This window comes from Euprymna scolopes, chromosome 45 (assembly GCF_053919585.1).
Source record: "Euprymna scolopes isolate OS-2025 chromosome 45, ASM5391958v1, whole genome shotgun sequence".
NCBI classification, from domain to species: Eukaryota; Metazoa; Mollusca; class Cephalopoda; order Sepiida; family Sepiolidae; genus Euprymna; species Euprymna scolopes.
Genome location: NC_136526.1, coordinates 8471448 through 8491430, shown reverse-complemented (window position 1 = coordinate 8491430; position 19983 = coordinate 8471448). Strand labels below are relative to the sequence as shown.

Below are 19983 nucleotides of genomic sequence, written 5' to 3'. Positions count from 1 at the left end.
TATATATATATACATATATATATGTATATATATACATATATATATGTATATATATACATATATATATATATGTATATATATATACATATATATGTATATATATATGTATATATATATACATATATATGTATATATATACATATATATATATACATATATATATATATATGTATATATATATATACATATATATATATATATATACATATATATATATATACATATATATATATATATATATAGTAAGTTATAAAATATATATGGCGGTTAAGCTACACTGAATATTCCGTGTTTCATCCACTCTAGGACTCTTCAGGCTTAACCCAGTAAGCCTGAAGAGTCCTAGAGTGGATGAAACGCGGAATATTCAGTGTAGCTTAACCGCCATATACATTTTATAACTTACTACCTGTACTGCTACAGGACTTCTGATAAATGTATTATTTTCACTTTGACTTTCCATGTCTCACTGACTTTAGCAAATAGGGTGCATACCTTTATAACTATTTGCTAATATTTTCTCTCCTCTGATGAGATGGTAAACATCGAAACCCTATAGGTTAAGGAGATTAATTTTCTAAAACATTCTTTGTCTTGCTTAGAATAATAAAAATTCTTTGCTATGAAACTCAACCACTTCATTTCATTTCAATGAGAGTTTTTTGAAATTCATTGAATTACAATTTAATTTATTTGCTCTATCTTGCATATCGAGCAATTCTTGTTTAGATGGGATAACTTATAGAATATTACTGCCAGGAATATTTTGTAAACCTAAAATCTCACGCTTACATAACCACTGATTGTTAAATAAAAACTATTCCGAAGTATATGTTTATATATATATATATATATATATATATATATATATATATATATGTTTATATATAATATATATATATATACGTATATACATATATATATAAACATATATATATCTATACACATACATATATACATACACGCACATACACACATTCACTTAGACATATAAACATACACTTATATATACACATAAATATACACATCTATATACAAATATATAAATATATATACATATATATACATATATATAGATATATATACATATATATACATGCATATATATACATATATATATACACATATATATACATATATACAAATATATGCATATATATACATATATATACATATATATGTATATATACATATATATACATATACATATATGCATATATATACATATATATACATACACATATATGCATATATATACATATATGCATATATATACATATATGCATATATATACATATATATACATATATGTATATATATACATATATATACATATATAGACATATGTGCATATATATATGCATACATATATAAATATATATATGCATATATATACACATATATATACACATTTATATATGCATATATATACATAGATATATATATATATATATAAATATATATATACATATATATACATATGGATATATATATAAATATATATGCATATATATATATATACATATATACATATATATAAATATATATACATATTTATATATACATATACATGCATATGTATACATATATATGCACATATGTACATATATATAATATATATAATATATATATGTACATATATATAATATATATATGTACATATACTTATACACATATATATGATGGCAGCAAATTCGTTTTCGAACATTGCCATTACTTGATATGGCGTAAAAAATAAATATACAGAAACATGAAAACAAATCAATGATGGGCTGCACAAAGTTGGCTTTTAAGCCCTGCCAAACTCTGGCATTCTTTGGCACACATTGTGCAGACATGTGCGCCATTAGCAGCAATTTCTTGATGGTCACTTCTATGTATAATCAAATGCCGCTTCAAACTACCTGCTGTTTTGTACTTCCATGCACGGTTGACACTGGTTAAATCTGGCAACACATATATATATACACGTGTATATATGTATATACACACACACACATATATATGTGTGTGTGTGTGTGTGTGTGTGTGTGTGTGTGTGTGTGTGTGTATAGGAATGGTATAATAACATTGTGGGGTTTGCGTTCACGCCTGGCCTCCATAGAATGGAAATATGTCACAAAGTTTAACAAGGTTTTTTTAAGATAGATCCACAGAATATTGTGATAAGTGTTTCAGTGTGAACAGGTATGGTATAATAAATTATGGGTTTTATCTATTTTATTTTTACTTTCATCATATTTTGCTTTGGTTTTGATACCCCCAAATTCGAAGCTATCTCTTTACGACCCTTCCTTTTCATAACCTATCATACTTTGATAAATCAGAGTCCATTTTTTGTAGGCTGTTTTTGAATCCAGTCAACGACGGGTACTTTTGCTAGTATATATATACATACATATATATATATATATATATATACATACAAATATATATATATATATATATACATACAAATATATATATATATATATATACATACAAATATATATATATATATATACATACAAATATATATATATATATATATATATATATATATATATATATATATATATATATATATATATATATATATATGAGTGTGTTTGTTATTCTCTAATATCATGGCCAACGAAGAAAAGGTCCGAATTTCAATGTATTTGTTTGTTAATTATTGAGTGAATATAATTGCTATGTAATATGATGGGATGAGAGATGATGATGATGATGATGATATATATATATTCTTGTGTATGTCTGTATGACTGTGACATGGTTGTGACCGTCTGTCTCTTTGTGTGTGCTATTCTTTTGTGAGTGTGGGTGTGGGCGATGACCACGTATGAAAAGATTTCAATACTCAGACCATTTTCTCATTCTTGGTCCGTACGACCTTACGATGATTCATGCTCTTCTAAAACCACGACTTGATTTTAGTGTTTGGAGAAGTCTTTATTCAAATTCCATCATCGATTCATATCTTTTTCCTTGTTTTTCCATTTTCTCATCTTGAATCAAGATTCTAGCCTTACTCAAGAAGACTGTGTAAGCGGTGTTAACTGTAGCCTCTAGACTGACAAACTCTAAACTAACTAGAAAATACATGTACGTCCCTATTTATTTTACGGTATATATGTGGCTTGTAACTCTAGACTCAAACTTGAACTGTGGACTGTCTCAAAAAACATATGTCCTTATTAATTTTAAGGTTTGTGTGTGGGCTGTAACCCCCGTTAACCAGTTTGCACTCAAAATGTACTGACCTGCCTCATGTACGTACACACGTTGTCAAGGCGAGTCAGAGTTTGATCTACGTCACTGGTAAGTTTTGTTGACCACTTTGCACACAACTTGACACAAACAAGATGAGTTCAACTCTGTACCGTATTATTGACATAAACAAGTTGCATTCAAGTTGAGTTCAACTCAGTATCGTGTTATTGACACAAACGAGTTGAGTTCAACTCAGTACTGTGCTATTGCCACAAATAAATTGAGTTCAACTCAGATCTGGATTATTGATGCAAACAAGTTGCGTTCAACTCAAGATTGTGTTATTTAATCAAGCAAGTTGAGTTCAGCGCAGTATTGTGTTATTGACAAAAATAAGTTGGGTTCAACTCAGTATCGCGTTAGTGACACAAACAAGTTGAGTTCAACTCAGTATCATGTTATTGAGAGAAACAAGTTGGGTTCAACAAGTTATTGATAAAAACAAGTTGACTTCAACTCATTACCACGTAATTGACACAAATAAGTTGAGTTCAACTCAGTATCCTGCCATTGACACAAACAAGTTGAGTTCAACTCAGTTTCATGTTATTGACAAAAACAAGTTGAGTTCAACTCAGTACCACGTAATTGACGCAAATAAGTTGAGTTCAACTCAGTATCATGTTATTGACAAATACAATTTGCATTCAACTCAGTACCTTTTTATTGACACAAATAAGTTAAGTTCAACTCAGTACCTTTTTATTGACACAAATAAGTTGAGTTCAACTCAGTATCCTGTTTTTGACACAAACAAGTTGCCGTCAACTCAGTATTGTGTTATTGACACAAACAAGTTGCATTCAACTCAGTATCTTGTTATCGACACAAATAACTGGAGTTTAAATAAGTATCATGTCATTTACACAATCAAGTTGCATTCAACTCAGTACCGTTTCCTTGACACAAACAAGTAGAGTTCAACTCAATACCATGCTACTGACACAAGCAGTACCATGTTATTTTCACAAGCAAGTAGAGTTCAACTCAGTACTGTATTATTCTTATTTCTGTGAGCCATACTTTTATTAGTGTGGGTGTGGGTCACATATAAGATCTCAAGACTCGTACCATTTTCTCATTCATGGTGGGTACCACCTCATGCCTGCTCTTCTAAAAACATGACTAGTGTTTGGAAAGGTTTTTATTCTGGTTCCATCATTGACAGCGCAGCCTCGCTTTGCTGAATCGATTTAGTTCTTTTTTCTTCCGTTTTTGCATCGTTCATAGGGCCTGAATTAATTCTTCTGTTTTTTTCTTCTGTTTTCATTTTTTGCATCTTGAATCAAGATTCTCTGTTAACTCCAAACTGTCGAACTGACAAACTCGAACTGAACTGTAGACTGTCTCGAAAAATGCATATATGCCCCAATTTATTTTAAGGTGTATGTGTGGGGTTGCATGCACGTGTATGCATTGTCAAGAGAAGTCAATGGGTTTGATCTATGTTACCGGTAACCTTTGTTAACTCTTTTGCACTCAACTTGACACAAATAAGTTGCGTTCAACTCAGTACTGTGTTAATCGCGTTTTTGACACAAAACATAATTTTGAAAGTTCAGAGAATAGCAGGAATTAAAGTTCAGTTGTGGTCAGTTTAGTCTACTCGAATGTCAGTCTGACCTCCTGTATGCTGAAAGCAGTGTTATGTAGCCAGGTGCCTGTATATAAACAGTGTCTATTTAATAGATCACTCTTAATGTTGTTATATATACAGTGTACCGTCCAGTGGTTAATGTTTTTCTATTGTTGTGTATATGTATGTAAAATGTTCATTTTGTGTGTGTCCGCTTTTTCATAAATTGATGTAGTTAACCAACGTGACACAAACTTTTAACAACAGCTTTACTTACTATCAAACAATAACAATATGTCTGCCTGTTTCAGACCAAAAGAACCACATACCTTCTTATTTGTCCAAACCCTAAAACAATGCCATAAAGACTCGTTGATATTAAGGACAATATTCAGTTTGACACGCTAAGTCTCTTTCTACATCTTCAATCATGTTTCCAATAGGATCATTCTCATGTCTGTTCACTGACGTGTTTCTCACCAACTCATCCAGTTTGATGTCTCTAACTACTAAGTCAGCAAAGCAGATCAAATCACATATGTCACTACTGATGCAATTCTCTACCTATATAAAAACCAAATATGTCCAAGAATGGAGTACTGTTACCACATCTGGGCAGTAGTTGCTAGAAAGACCTTATCCTGCCTTGACATCATCAATGCTCTGATCTCCGTCCGGCATCAATTGAAATGAATAGCTCTCGCATTGGGGGGGGGCTCCATCTTTTAACAAGCTACTGGGTATGAGCTTTACTCCTGATCTGAAATGGAACCCGTACATCAAATACGTTGCCAAAGCTGCTGGAAAAATTATGGGATCATTCTACCGCTCCAATAGATATCGCACTGCTGATGCAATTCTCTACCTTTAGAAGAGCCAAGTATGTCCAAGGATGGAGTACTGTTGCCACATCTCGGCAGGAGCTGTTAGAAGCAACTTATCCTTCCTTGACAGAGTTCAAAATAGACTTCGTAGCCTAGTGAGGATGCTCTTTTCTCTTCCTTGCAACCTCTTTCCCACAGAAGAGAGGTCACGAGCCTGTCTTTGTTTTATCGTTATTTCCATGGCAAGTGCTCATCTGAGCTTCAATCTATGGTCCCTCCTTTCACCAATCTTTCACAAAAAACACCCGTCTAGCTGAAGCCACTTTCAATAATTTTCCCCGCTCTTTATCTGTGCCTAAATCAAAATGTAGATGAACAAAGCTTCTTTCTTAGAACTGCATGCCTGTGGAATTCTCTTCTGTTTGCCTGCTTCCCAACTTGGTTGTCTTCAAGTCCCACATAAACAAATTCTTGATGGACCGCCCCCTTAAGTAATCCAATTTACCAAACTTCCATTACTAACGATTACTACAATATTATCCCATTGACTACTGTACACTCTATAACCCTTACCCTCGAGTGGCCTTTGGGCCTTGATAAATGGTGACTCTTATGTAAAAAAAAAAGAAAAAAAAAACTTGTTTACTTTCAACCAAATTCCATAACTACTCCGAAAATTCCTAAATCGACTTTGTTTATTTTATTTCCAAGTTAAATTGCTGACTAAGTCCACATTTTCCAAAATCCAAATGTTTTATTTTTCTAGTAATAATAATCGACCAGGTTTCCGACATTTCCAGGTCAATATCTAACATTACTCAGAGTTTGAAAAGGGGGTGATCCATACCTTTCCTCGCAGTATCACTGTGTGAATGACCACAGAAAGTGCAGATGTTAATAAGACTTGGCGTAACTAATTTACATACGCCGTGACGGTAGTCAAACACGCACCCCACGTTTTTCTAAATGTAATTATAAACACGTTTCTAAATTGATTTGGATTCTGAATAATCGATATTTCACCCTCATCGTCATTACGTAAATTGCAGAAAATCGTCAATAGATATATAAATTAAAATGTGGTGACGAATATCACAAATAATACTTCATCTATAAAAATTTACGTAAGCAATTATTCATATTATTTGGATTCTTCGGACTACTGCTCTCATCTTGAATATCATTTTCACAACATTTTGGTCGATGTCATGTCTGGTTTTCTTCAGCTGTATTTTGTTCAACTCTGGAATCTTTTTGTCAAACTCTGGAATCTTTTTTGTCAAACTCTGGAATCTGTATGGAATTTCGAACGGACTACTGTTCTCATATTCAGTAGTATTTTTATAACATATCCAAGTGTATCTGGTCAAACTAAGAATCTCCCTGTCAAACTCTAGAATCTGTCAAACTTTAAAATAGTTCTGTCAAACTCTAGAATCTTTCTGTCAAACTTTAAAATAGTTCTGTCAAACTCTAAAATCTTTCTGTCGAACTCTAGAATCTAGACAGACCAACAGACAGATATTTAGCTGCTTATATATTTGATTATGTGAACGTAATCATGATAATTTATCAGTCGTAGCAAATATGTGAACCAATACAGCTGCGACGATACAGATATTTTTATACTTTCCTTTAACTTTAAATGACGCCACACGTGCCAATCTGAAAAAGCCTCAAAATATTTACCCATCGTCAACATTTTTTTTGTGTTACAGAAACCGATATGTTAACAAAACATTCAAGTAAGTTTCAAGACGGGTTAAAATTCCTTTGAAATTTTATAGAGTTACAAGGTAATTCTTTTTTTTTTATATATAAACAAAATATTAAAATGGCTGACTTGTTTATGAACAAACTCAAATGTATGATGTATTTACTTTCGTAAATAAATTATTTTTTTAAATAGGATTTTTTTTTTGTTTTAATTTGTTTCATTGCATATTGTTGCATTTTTTATTTCAATGACGGACCTGTACAAGAGTGCCCACCCCCTTTTTAAGACTTTTTTTTTCAACGATTATCATAGATTACAAACTTCATAATCATATTAGCAGGAAAAAATTTGGATAAAAAATAAATTTAAGAAATCTTAAGAAATGGAGAAATGCTATAATTTTTGGTGATCGCTCATCCCCCTCTCAGTACAGGCCAATAAGTCTCCTGTGCGTCATGAGTAAGTTGCTAGAATCTGTGTTAAATACAGAAGTAATCAAACATCTCAACAAAAATAACCTTCTTAGTGACACTCAATATGGTTTCCGTTCTGCTAGATCTACAGCAGATGTCCTTACAGTTATATCGCATAGGATTAGCAAATCTCTCGACGGTGGCAATCTTTCTAGGGCAATTGCTCTTGACATATCTAAAGCCTTTGATAGGGTATGGCATAAAGGTTTACTTCACAAGATCGCTAGCTATGGTATAGCTGGAAAAGTCTTCTCAATTATTAAATCATTTCTTTCTGATAGGTTCATAAGAGTAGTAGTTGAGGGGCAAAAATCAGAAGCTCACAGTATTAATGCCGGTGTCCCTCAGGGATCCATCCTGGGCCCAACTCTTTTCCTGATCTACATTAATGATCTTCCAAATCATATCCTTACATCATTTGTAGACATTTATGCTGACGACACTACCATTTATGGTAGCCCATCTAAGACAGTAAACGACCAAGTTCTCTCCAATTCTCTCTCCTCTGATCTTGATCACGTTGTACAATGGGGAAAGAAGTGGCTGGTTACTTTTAATGCATCTAAAACCAAGCTTCTCTCTTTACATCATCAACATTCTAATCCACATTTGTCATCAATTGAAATGAATGGCTCTCGTCTTCAGGAGGCCTCAAGTTTTGACAAGCTTCTGGGCTTGACCATTACTCCTGATCTTAAATGGAACACGTATATCAAATCTGTTGCCAAGGCCGCTGGAAAAATGGTGGGATCTTTCTATCGATCCAGTAGATATCTCACTGCTGATGCAATTCTCTATCTATATAAGAGCCATATATGTCCAAGGATGGAATACTGTTGCCACATATGGGCAGGAGCTGCTAGAAAAGACTTGTCCTGCCTTGATAGGGTTCAAAATAGACTTTGTGGCCTGGTGGGAGATGTCCTTTTCTCTTCGCTGCAACCTCTGTCTCACAGAAGAGATGTTGCGAGTTTGTCTCTGCTTTATCGTTATTTTCATGGAAAGTGTTCAACTGAGCTTCAATCTATGGTCCCCCCTCGCCAAACTTTCACAAGAAACACTAGACTAGCTGAAAACATTATCAATAATTTTCCCCACTCTTTATCTGTGCCTAAACCTAAACATAGATTCCATGATCAAAGCTTCTTTCTTAGAACTGCACGCCTGTGGAATTGTCTTCCGTTTTCCTGCTTTCCAGCTGTCTATAATATGGTTGTCTTCAAGTCCAACGTGAACAAGTTTCTGATGAGCCGTTCCACTTAAGTTAACAAATTTACTGAACTTCCATTACTACCGATTACTATATTGCCCTTTTGACTACTCTACACTCTTTAACCCTTATCCTTGAGTGGCCTATCGGCCTTGATAAGTGGTGACGTTTATGTATAAAGCCTGCCTGCCTACAACTACTTTTTTTTTTTTAATACCTCTCTCCCGAGCTGCCTACTATTGTTGTGATTCGCCCCCCCCCCTCCTTCTACTACCACTATTTTTTTAACACCTCTCTCCATCCGCACCTCCCCCGGGGTTCCTTACTACACCACCTATCCACACCTGGGCAATGTCGGGGACCCCCGCCGGGGACCCCCGCTAGTCAACCATTTTAGCCTTTCTTTCCTTTTTTTTTTCTTTTTTTACAGGACCGACCCTTTGAAGCAAGCACACATACTAGTCAAGTAAGTTGTGATTTTTTCTACAGATTTTTATAGATTCGAGTCATTTTTTTTTATATAACATAGAGGCCAATAGATTTAAATTGCAGAAAATTGTTTTTTTATTTCGTCAAGGTAGGAAAAAAAAAAGAAAAACAAATGTGAATTGATCTCGTGATAATACGGTACAAACGATATGCGATGGTATTTAACAGCGATTGATGAGCACGGATAGAAATGCTAAAATTCTTCGCCTTCACCCTTGATTCTGTTTAGTATTGTCGCAGTCGGCACAGGCCTTGTGCTTTCAGGAACCTTGAATTCAAGAAAAGAAAAAAAAATGTTATTTAGAACAATTAAAACAAATTTTTTTCAATCCCAGATCTAAACACATATTTTCAACTATTAACATGAAATGACACAGAAAATGCGTCAATATTTAATTTTTTTTCATTGGTTGGTTTTTCAGCTGATTGCAACATGGTCGTCTTCAAGGTCAATATGAACAAGTTCTTTCTATCTCGACCCCTCAAGTTTTCCACATATCTGAATACACCATACATCAAATTTCTAGTTAGTAGATCAAACATTCGTAGAGTATATAGTTTTAGAATTGTCCTCACATACACACATTCTCACTTTTATATATAGATTTTATCGACTAATTTTATGTATATAAATTGGAGAAGAGTGATAACTTATGTATGAACATGAAAGTGCCTTAAGATCTTAAAAATCCAAAACATGTATCAGGTTGATAAGAAAGTTCTTGGGGTTTTTAACTTTTAAATTCAGACGAACATATTTCGGCTCAAACAAAAAAATATTTATTCATTAAATAAGCGCCATCAGAATCAACACACTTTTGCAATATCGGCAAATATTCCCACTACCTTGTGGATGCCTTGGTAAAACCTAAGGGAGTAAACCCCAACAAAAAATCCTGATACGCGGATGATGAAACAATGCAACAACTTTCCGGAAACTCACTGGAAAAATGGTGGAATTCTTCCATCGATCCAGTAGATATGTCACTGCTGATGCAATTCTTTAACTATATAAGAGCAAGGTACGTCCAAGGATGGAGCACTGTTGCCACATCTGGGCAGGAGCTGTTAGAAAGACCTTATCCTGCCTTGATAGAGTTCAGAATAGACTTTGTAGCCTAGTGGGGGATGCCCTTTTCTCGTCCCTGCAACTTCTTTTTCACAAAAGAGACGTTGCGAGCCTGTTTCCACTTTACCGTTATTTTCATGGCAAGTGCTCGTCTGAGCTCCAATCTATGACCCCCTCCTCACCAAACTTTCACGAGAAACACTCATCTAGCTGAAAACACTATCAATAATTTCCCCCACTCTTTAACTGTGCTTAAATCTAAACATAGATTCCATAAACAAAGCTTTTTTTCTTAGAACTGCACGCCTCTGGAACTCTCTTCCGTTTGCCTGCTTTCCAGCTGACTACAGTATGATCGTCTTCAAGTCCAACATAAACAAATTCTTGATGACCCGTCCTCTTAAATAATCCAATTTAACAAATTTCCACTATTAACGATTATTACGATATTGTCCCATTGACTACTGTACACTCTTTAACCCTTATCCTCGAATGGTCTCTGGGCCTTGATAAGTGGTGACTCCAATGTAAAAAAAAAAAAATTTTTTTTTAAATCCTGCAGCTATGTTGGCTCCATCTTCAAACTGTATAGCTGCAACAAATGCTGCGGTGCACCAGACTAGCTGCAGAATGCCATTGTCTTTTTTTTTTTTTTTTTTTTGCAACAACAAAGAGTACACAAAACCTCAGCTCGCTGCAGCAGCGTCGTTCGTCAGTACTTTCTGTAGACTCGTTTTCACATCTGTTCCATCTGCTCCAGTGGCCTGTTTTTATGAAAGACACGAGTCCTCCAAATTTGCATCCGTGCACGAGAGCACACAAGATTCTGTTATATAACGCCGTAGGTGCCATCTTGGACCCTTTTCAGCATCATGATGCTGCGTCGGCAAAGCTCACACCGAGGCCGTTTAAGAGGTAAGCCTGCATTCCCACAACTTTCGCCACAATTGTCCTCGAGTGGCCTCTGGGCCTTGATAAGTGGTGACTCCGATGTAAAAAGAAAAAAAAAAATTTTTTAAATGATAAACTCCTGCAGCTATGTTGGCGCCAACCATATTGGCTTGTCTTTCCGGACCTTGTCTGCAATGCCAAGAGGGAGTTGTCTTCAAGTCCAAACAAATTCTTCATAAGCCGTCCCCTTAAGTAATCCAATTTACCAAACTTCCACTACTAACGCTTACTAGGGGGTAACTGAGTCTCCTTATCACCCGCCCAGGCCTGCATCCAGAGAGCCAATTCCATCTTCAAACTGTATAGCCTCACCCGATGCTTATTAGACAGACGTTGCCATCAGCATTAAACCAATAACACGTATATTTATATGTAATACTTACGAATGCTTAACAGCAAAAAATTGACCATAAATAATTTTAGGAGGAGACTTGACCAATTCGTTTAAGATGTGCGTCAGTGATTATTCAAAAGTCGTCTAAAAGGTCACTTGTGTCAGCTGACATATTGGCACCAAAACTTTGTTTTTCTTCTTTTCTGAAAAAAAAAAAAAAAAAAAAAAGAATTAATTACATAAAGTGGAGTTGAACTTTTTATGGTGCTTCAACGCTACTGGGATAAGACTTTGTAGTCGATAAATTGAGTTTTCAGATAAAAAAAAAACAATGGTTTTGACTGTTGGTTGGTTGGTTGTTTTTGTTTTATGGCATATCAACCTTTTTCAGGTTATTTAATGCCGAATCTGGTTATTTGAAAGAACGATTTTTAATGGCGTATATTTGTTTTTTTTTAAGTCGGATTCTATTTAACCTAGGTGGCGCTGTTGTATTGATTCCAACCTTTTTACGTGGTCCCTGCACAGTGTGTATGTTTCTGCTGTATATAGTAGAGCAGGTACTACCACTGCTTTATAAACTTTGCATTTTGTTTCTAGTCTAATAATCGTTTTTTTTAGTTTTCCAAACGATAAAGGGGAGATAATTTATTAATCCATTAAGTAAAAGAGAAAATCTATTTAAAAAAGATAAAGAGGAGAAATTGGAAAAATCGGAACTTTTTTGGATATCGGAATTGGTATCGAAATTGGAGAAGTTTGTGCCTTTTTTCCAATGTCAAAACGATTTCTTTAATTATTTTTTTTTTTATTTGATTTTGTTTAAACAGAATCTTCCACTGCTGGTACTAATTATAAAAATAATAAGAATTGATCGATTTTAAACTAATAGTAAAACTAAAATTTATAGATCATCCCCCACAAGTGCGTTTGAGAAAATATATGTACATTGGACATGTGTTTTTATGGTGATCGAGATAAAATAACAACTTCATATTTTGGGCCAAGATCAAGTTTTTATGGTGATCGGGATAAAACAACTTTATACTTAAATATTTAGAGATTTATAAAGAATCAAAATAGGAAATTGTATCGGAATCTAGAAAAATATTGGAATCATCCATCACTATACGAGATACTTACATTTTTGGTTTTCCGTACTCAGAAGACGTTTTGGACGAACCTGGTTTGGCACTGTCAGCTTTTTTCAACCTGGCTTTCTTCGGCCTACAGTGTTCAAAAAGAAAAGAAAGAAAAATAAATTTTGTAAAATTATTAAAACGCATTCAGTAATAACTCGGCCAACATCTTCTATCATATATAAACTAGTGGGGATACCTAGCATTGCCTGGGTGTGGAGGGGTGGTGAACCCCAGTGAGAGTAGGGGTCAAAACAATAGTAGGCAGCCCAGGTGGAGAGAAGTGTTAAAAAAAAAAAAAAGCTGTAGTAGAGGGGGTGCCTGGGTGTGGAGATATGTGGGGAGGGGGGAATCAAAACAACACTAGGCAGTCCGGGTGGAAAGAGGTGTTAGAAAAAAAAAAATGAAAAAAAAAAGTTGTAATAGCCAAGCAGACATGAACCCGTAACACGAAGAAGGAAAAGAAGGTGAAAAAAAAACTAACGTCTTAGCTGATGCATCCACCGCGAAAACAGAAGTCGTGAGCATTCGAATTAAGGGTAGTCAATGCAAAGTGTATGATGACATTGCAAAAATGTTGACAAAAAAATTACCCTTCCTTGTAGAAAACGGCCCAGTTAAGGGTGAAAGAATTAATGCTTTTGGCCAATTTTTCAATATTTGTCGGCCGAGAGACCAAGCTTTAAAACGATACCAATTTTGTCATGGTCTACCGCGTCTGTTAGAAGTTTTTGCAAGACACACAAGCATACAGATATACACATTTTGCCTTTTATATATTAGAACTAGCAGGGCTACCCGGCGTTGCCCGGGACCGTAACAACAATGTAAAAACAAAAGCAGATATTGAACATATGTTTTATTCTTAGGGGAGAGGAATCTTTCAGGGTGAGAGAGAGAGAGAGAGAAGATAAAGAGTGTGAGAGAGAGGCAGAAGAGAAAGTTGTTCCATCCTCTTTCCCAAATTTGACTACTGTTCACGTTTGAACTCTCATCGTCGAGTTGATCCTCGAGTTGCCTATTGGCCTTGATAAGTGCTAATATAGAGAGAAGAGAAACAGGGGTAGAGAGAGAGAAGATAAAGAGTGTGAGAGAGAGGCAGAAGAGAAAGTTGTTCCATCCTCTTTCCCAAATTTGAATACTGTGCACGTTTGAACTCTCATCGTCGAGTTGATCCTCGAGTTGCCTATTGGCCTTGATAAGTGCTAATATAGAGAGAAGAGAAACAGGGTGAGAGAGAGAGAGAAGATAAATAGTGTGAGAGAGAGGCAGAAGAGAAAGTTGTTCCATCCTCTTTCCCAAATTTGAATACTGTGCACGTTTGAACTCTCATCGTCGAGTTGATCCTCGAGTTGCCTATTGGCCTTGAAAAGTGCTAATATAAAGAGAAGAGAAACAGGGTGAGAGAGAGAGAAGATAAAGAGTGTGAGAGAGAGGCCGAAGAGAAAGTTGTTCCATCCTCTTTCCCAAATTTGAATACTGTGCACGTTTGAACTCTCATGGTCGAGTTGATCCTCGAGTTGCCTATTGGCCTTGATAAGTGCTAATATAGAGAGAAGAGAAACAGGGTGAGAGAGAGAGAAGATAAAGAGTGTGAGAGAGAGGCAGTAGAGAAAGTTGTTCCATCCTCTTTCCCAAATTTCACTACTGTGCACGTTTGAACTCTCATCGTCGAGTTGATCCTCGAGTTGCCTATTGGCCTTGATAAGTGCTAATATAGAGAGAAGAGAAACAGGGTGAGAGAGAGAGAGAAGATAAAGAGTGTGAGAGAGAGGCAGAAGAGAAAATTGTTCAATCCTCTTTCCCAAATTTGAATACTGTGCACGTTTGAACTCTCATGGTCGAGTTGATCCTCGAGTGTCCTATTGGCCTTGATAAGTGCTAATATAGAGAAAAGAGAAACGGGGTGAGAGAGAGAGAGAGAAGATAAAGAGTTTGAGAGAGAGGCAGAAGAGAAAGTTGTTCCATCCTCTTTCCCCAATTTGAATACTGTGCACGTTTGAACTCTCACCATCGAGTTTATCCTCGAGTTGCCTATTGTTGTTCCATCCTCTTTCGTGAGAGAGAGGCAGAAGAGAAAGTTGTTCCATCCTCTTTCCCAAATTTCACTACTGTGCACGTTTGAACTCTCAATCTCGAGTTGCCTATTGGCCTTGATAAGTGCTAATATAGATAGAAGGGAAAGAGGGTGAGAGAGAGAGAGTAGATAAAGAGGGTGAGAGAGAGAAAGAGAAGAGAAAGAGGTCTAGAGAGAGAGAGAGAGAGAGAAGAGAGTGAGAGAGAGAGAAATATGGTGAGTCGAGTTGATCCTCGAGTTGCCTATTTGCCTTGATAATTGCTAATATAGAGAGAAGAGAAACAGGGTGAGAGAGAGAGAGAAGAGAAACAGGGTGAGAGAGAGAGAGAAGATAAAGAGTGTTAGAGAGAGGCAGAAGAGAAAGTTGTTCCATCCTCTTTTCCAAATTGTAATACTGTGCACGTTTGAACTCTCATCGTCGAGTCTATCCTCGATTTGCCTATTGGCCTTGATAAGTGCTAATATAGAGAGAAGAGAAAAAGGGTGAGAGAGAGAGAGAGAGAGAGAGAAGATAAATAGTCTGAGAGAGAGGCAGAAGAGAAAGTTGTTCCATCCTCTTTCCCAAATTTCACTACTGTGCATGTTTGAACTCTCAATCTCGAGTTGCCTATTGGCCTTGATAAGTGCTAATATAGATAGAAGGGAAAGAGGGTGAGAGAGAGAGAGTAGATAAAGAGGGTGAGAGAGAGAAAGAGAAGAGAAAGAGGTCTAGAGAGAGAGAGAGAGAGAAGAGAGTGAGAGAGAGAGAGAAATATGGTGAGTCGAGTTGATCCTCGAGTTGCCTATTTGCCTTGATAAGTGCTAATATAGAGAGAAGAGAAACAGGGTGAGAGAGAGAGAAGATAAAGAGTGTTAGAGAGAGGCAGAAGAGAAAGTTGTTCCATCCTCTTTTCCAAATTGTAATACTGTGCACGTTTGAACTCTCATCGTCGAGTCTATCCTCGATTTGCCTATTGGCCTTGATAAGTGCTAATATAGAGAGAAGAGAAACAGAGTGAGAGAGAGAGAGAGAGCGAGAGAGAGAGAGAAGATAAATAGTGTGAGAGAGAGGCAGAAGAGAAAGTTGTTCCATCCTCTTTCCCAAATTTCACTACTGTGCACGTTTGAACTCTCAATCTCGAGTTGCCTATTGACCTTGATAAGTGCTAATATAGATAGAAGGGAAAGAGGGTGAGAGAGAGAGTAGATAAAGAGGGTGAGAGAGAGAAAGAGAAGAGAAAGAGGTCTAGAGAGAGAGAGAGAGAGAGAAGAGAGTGAGAGAGAGAGAGAGAAATATGGTGAGTCGAGTTGATCCTCGAGTTGCCTATTTGCCTTGATAAGTGCTAATATAGAGAGAAGAGAAACAGGGTGAGAGAGAGAGAGAAGATAAAGAGTGTTAGAGAGAGGCAGAAGAGAAAGTTGTTCCATCCTCTTTTCCAAATTGTAATACTGTGCACGTTTGAACTCTCATCGTCGAGTCTATCCTCGATTTGCCTATTGGCCTTGATAAGTGCTAATATAGAGAGAAGAGAAACAGAGTGAGAGAGAGAGAGAGAGCGAGAGAGAGAGAGAAGATAAATAGTGTGAGAGAGAGGCAGAAGAGAAAGTTGTTCCATCCTCTTTCCCAAATTTCACTACTGTGCACGTTTGAACTCTCAATCTCGAGTTGCCTATTCGCCTTGATAAGTGCTAATATAGATAGAAAGGAAAGAGGGTGAGAGAGAGAGTAGATAAAGAGGGTGAGAGAGAGAAAGAGAAGAGAAAGAGGTCTAGAGAGAGAGAGAGAGAGGAGAGTGAGAGAGAGAGAAATATGGTGAGTCGAGTTGATCCTCGATTTGCCTATTTGCCTTGATAAGTGCTAATATAGAGAGAAGAGAAACAGGGTGAGAGAGAGAGAGAAGATAAAGAGTGTTAGAGAGAGGCAGAAGAGAAAGTTGTTCCATCCTCTTTTCCAAATTGTAATACTGTGCACGTTTGAACTCTCATCGTCGAGTCTATCCTCGATTTGCCTATTGGCCTTGATAAGTGCTAATATAGAGAGAAGAGAAAAAGGGTGAGAGAGAGAGAGAGAGAGCGAGAAGATACATAGTGTGAGAGAGAGGCAGAAGAGAAAGTTGTTCCATCCTCTTTCCCAAATTTCACTACTGTGCACGTTTGAACTCTCAATCTCGAGTTGCCTATTGGCCTTGATAAGTGCTAATATAGATAGAAGGGAAAGAGGGTGAGAGAGAGAGTAGATAAAGAGGGTGAGAGAGAGAAAGAGAAGAGAAAGAGGTCTAGAGAGAGAGAGAGAGAGAGAGAAGAGAGTGAGAGAGAGAGAGAAATATGGTGAGTCGAGTTGATCCTCGAGTTGCCTATTTGCCTTGATAAGTGCTAATATAGAGAGAAGAGAAACAGGGTGAGAGAGAGAGAGAAGATAAAGAGTGTTAGAGAGAGGCAGAAGAGAAAGTTGTTCCATCCTCTTTTCCAAATTTGAATACTGTGCACGTTTGAACTCTCATCGTCGAGTCTATCCTCGATTTGCCTATTGGCCTTGATAAGTGCTAATATAGAGAGAAGAGAAACAGGGTGAGAGAGAGAGAGAGAGCGAGAGAGAGAGAGAAGATAAATAGTGTGAGAGAGAGGCAGAAGAGAAAGTTGTTCCATCCTCTTTCCCAAATTTCACTACTGTGCACGTTTGAACTCTCAATCTCAAGTTGCCTATTGGCCTTGATAAGTGCTAATATAGATAGAAGGGAAAGAGGGTGAGAGAGAGAGAGTAGATAAAGAGGGTGAGAGAGAGAAAGAGAAGAGAAAGAGGTCTAGAGAGAGAGAGAGAGAAGAGAGTGAGAGAGAGAGAAATATGGTGATAGAGAGAGTTAGGAAAGGTGTAGAGATAGAAGAGAGTGAGAGAGAGAGGGAGAAAGACGGCGAGAGAGAGAGAGAGAGAGAGAAAGACGGCGAGAGAGAGAGAGAGAGAGAGAAAGACGGCGAGAGAGAGAGAGAGAGAGAGAAAGACGGCGAGAGAGAGAGAGAGAAAGACGGCGAGAGAGAGAGAGAGAATGTGTTCTTTGGAAAATGTGCACGTGACCTAATTTTCGTTTACATAAGCGGCCTGATACTGATACCCACCCCTCCCCCTTCAAGTTAACAGAGTTAGAATGTATAAACAAAATGGCTAAATCTTTTGGCTAAATCTTTGTTTACATGTTTTACAAAGAGCAAAGTCATCTTCGCCGGCAAAAAACTTCAAGCAAAAATAAAAACATTTTCCCTACGTCAATTTTCGTGTAATTTTGGGATTTTGATTTTTGGAGTGCGATAATTCCGTTGGTAATAACGGTTCGAGTCGAAAACTAATATTTAACTGTGTTATAGTATCAATTTCTCCTCCGAAGGCAGTTTTAACGTACCTCAGCCGCAGCCGACATTTTACTGAGCTGACGTCACGTCACATGACACGTAATGAATAACATTAAAATGACAGGTTTTTTGGGGCCCCCCCCCTGGAAGAAAAATGATAAGTTCACCCCCTTCTAATTGTCCGTTTGACGTGAAATTTCGATATTTGTCATGCGGGTGATCAAGGTGTAATATGATACCTAATTTGTCAACTTTGGTTGTGTCTGTCAAAAGTTTTAGCGTTACAAACAAACATACATACATACATACATACATACATACACACAGATTTTTGCCTTTTATATATTACTAGCAGGGCTACCCGGCGTTGCTCGGGACCGTATAAACAATGAAAAAACAAAAGCAGATATTGAACATATGTTTGATTCTTAGGGGAGAGGAATCTTTCATCTCTATGTATTATTTGTTTTATCTACCCTAGGACTGGTATTGTTCATGTTTTATCCCTAGCATAGGTAATTTACAGCATGTATATGAAATTGTTTTACCTTAGGGAGAAGAGAACAGGTAATATACAACATAATGTGTCTATATTACATCCCTGGCAACGCCTAGAAACCAGCTAGAACATGTATTTCAGTCAATCTTTATTATATCCTGGGCTATGCCGGGAAACCAGCTAATCTCTTATTAGTGACTTGACCACCAAAATACCTCCCTAAGTGTGTCCTTTCTTTTGAACTTATTAGATATAGGTATCTAGGAATGTGTGTGAAATTTTGTTGAATGCATTGTTCACTATGATTTTCTTATTGTTCTACACAATATCAACTGTAGCGAAATAACACAGTAAACTTAGTGTAGTGTTAGAATAAAGAGCAAAGGAAAAAATTAGAATCATATTCTGTAATTGCAAATCTAAATTTGCTAGCGTGTACCAGTATTTGCCAGGTTGTGGAAATTTGGAACTTATAACATATGTAGTGGCCTTTTCCTAGATACCTATTGCTAAAAATTATACTTTCATTTTGTTAGAAAAATCTCTCTTCGGATGCCCTGCATCATTCAAAATAAAAACAAATATTTTTATAATTGTTTCAGTATATTGCTACACAATGTGAAAGTTTTTAACGTTTGTAAAAAAAATCATGAATGTGCTTATATTGCAAAAAAGAAAATATCAGTGCACAGTATTGAAAGTGTTTGAGATTCAAAAGTCTGTAACATTTCTACTAACTTCATAAGATGTCATGTGAGAAACTGAATTGAATATCAAGACATTATCTGAAGCGTTTTTATTTTGGTGTAACATATGTGTTTACAGTGAACCTTAACTTTTAATAAACAGATTGGTATGCAATGACATAGGCTAAGAATCTTTAACAAAATATATATAAATTGGAAAAATGTGTGAACAAATGAAAAAAAAATGATCCGCTCCACTTGATGACATCAAGCACAGTAATATTTTAGTGAAGAAAATATGAAATTGATGTTCAGTGATTAGTTTGGATGAATGAGAAAATGTAATTGTTTGATGCATAAAAA

At 36.1% G+C, this 19983-nt stretch overlaps 2 protein-coding genes across 5 annotated transcripts in view; one reads left to right on the top strand and one right to left on the bottom strand.

Moving 5' to 3' along the window:
• The window catches only part of LOC145269035 (alkaline phosphatase-like), a 282423-nt gene that overhangs the window by 187169 nt on the left and 75271 nt on the right, over nt 1–19983 (top strand). The window contains exon 11 of the mRNA XM_080124634.1: nt 9486–9521. Coding sequence (XP_079980760.1) covers nt 9486–9499 — 14 coding nt within the window. The 3' untranslated portion in view covers nt 9500–9521. The remainder of the gene's footprint in view (nt 1–9485; nt 9522–19983) is intronic.
• LOC145269036 (DNA repair protein XRCC4-like) overlaps nt 9596–19983 on the bottom strand; it is a 208225-nt gene continuing 197837 nt past the window's right edge. For all 4 annotated transcript variants that reach the window (XM_080124635.1, XM_080124636.1, XM_080124638.1 and 1 more), the window contains 3 exons: nt 13042–13125; nt 11948–12101; nt 9596–9812 (listed from right to left, as the gene is read on the bottom strand). In XM_080124635.1, coding sequence (XP_079980761.1) covers nt 12032–12101; nt 13042–13125 — 154 coding nt within the window. In that variant the 3' untranslated portion in view covers nt 9596–9812; nt 11948–12031. The remainder of the gene's footprint in view (nt 9813–11947; nt 12102–13041; nt 13126–19983) is intronic.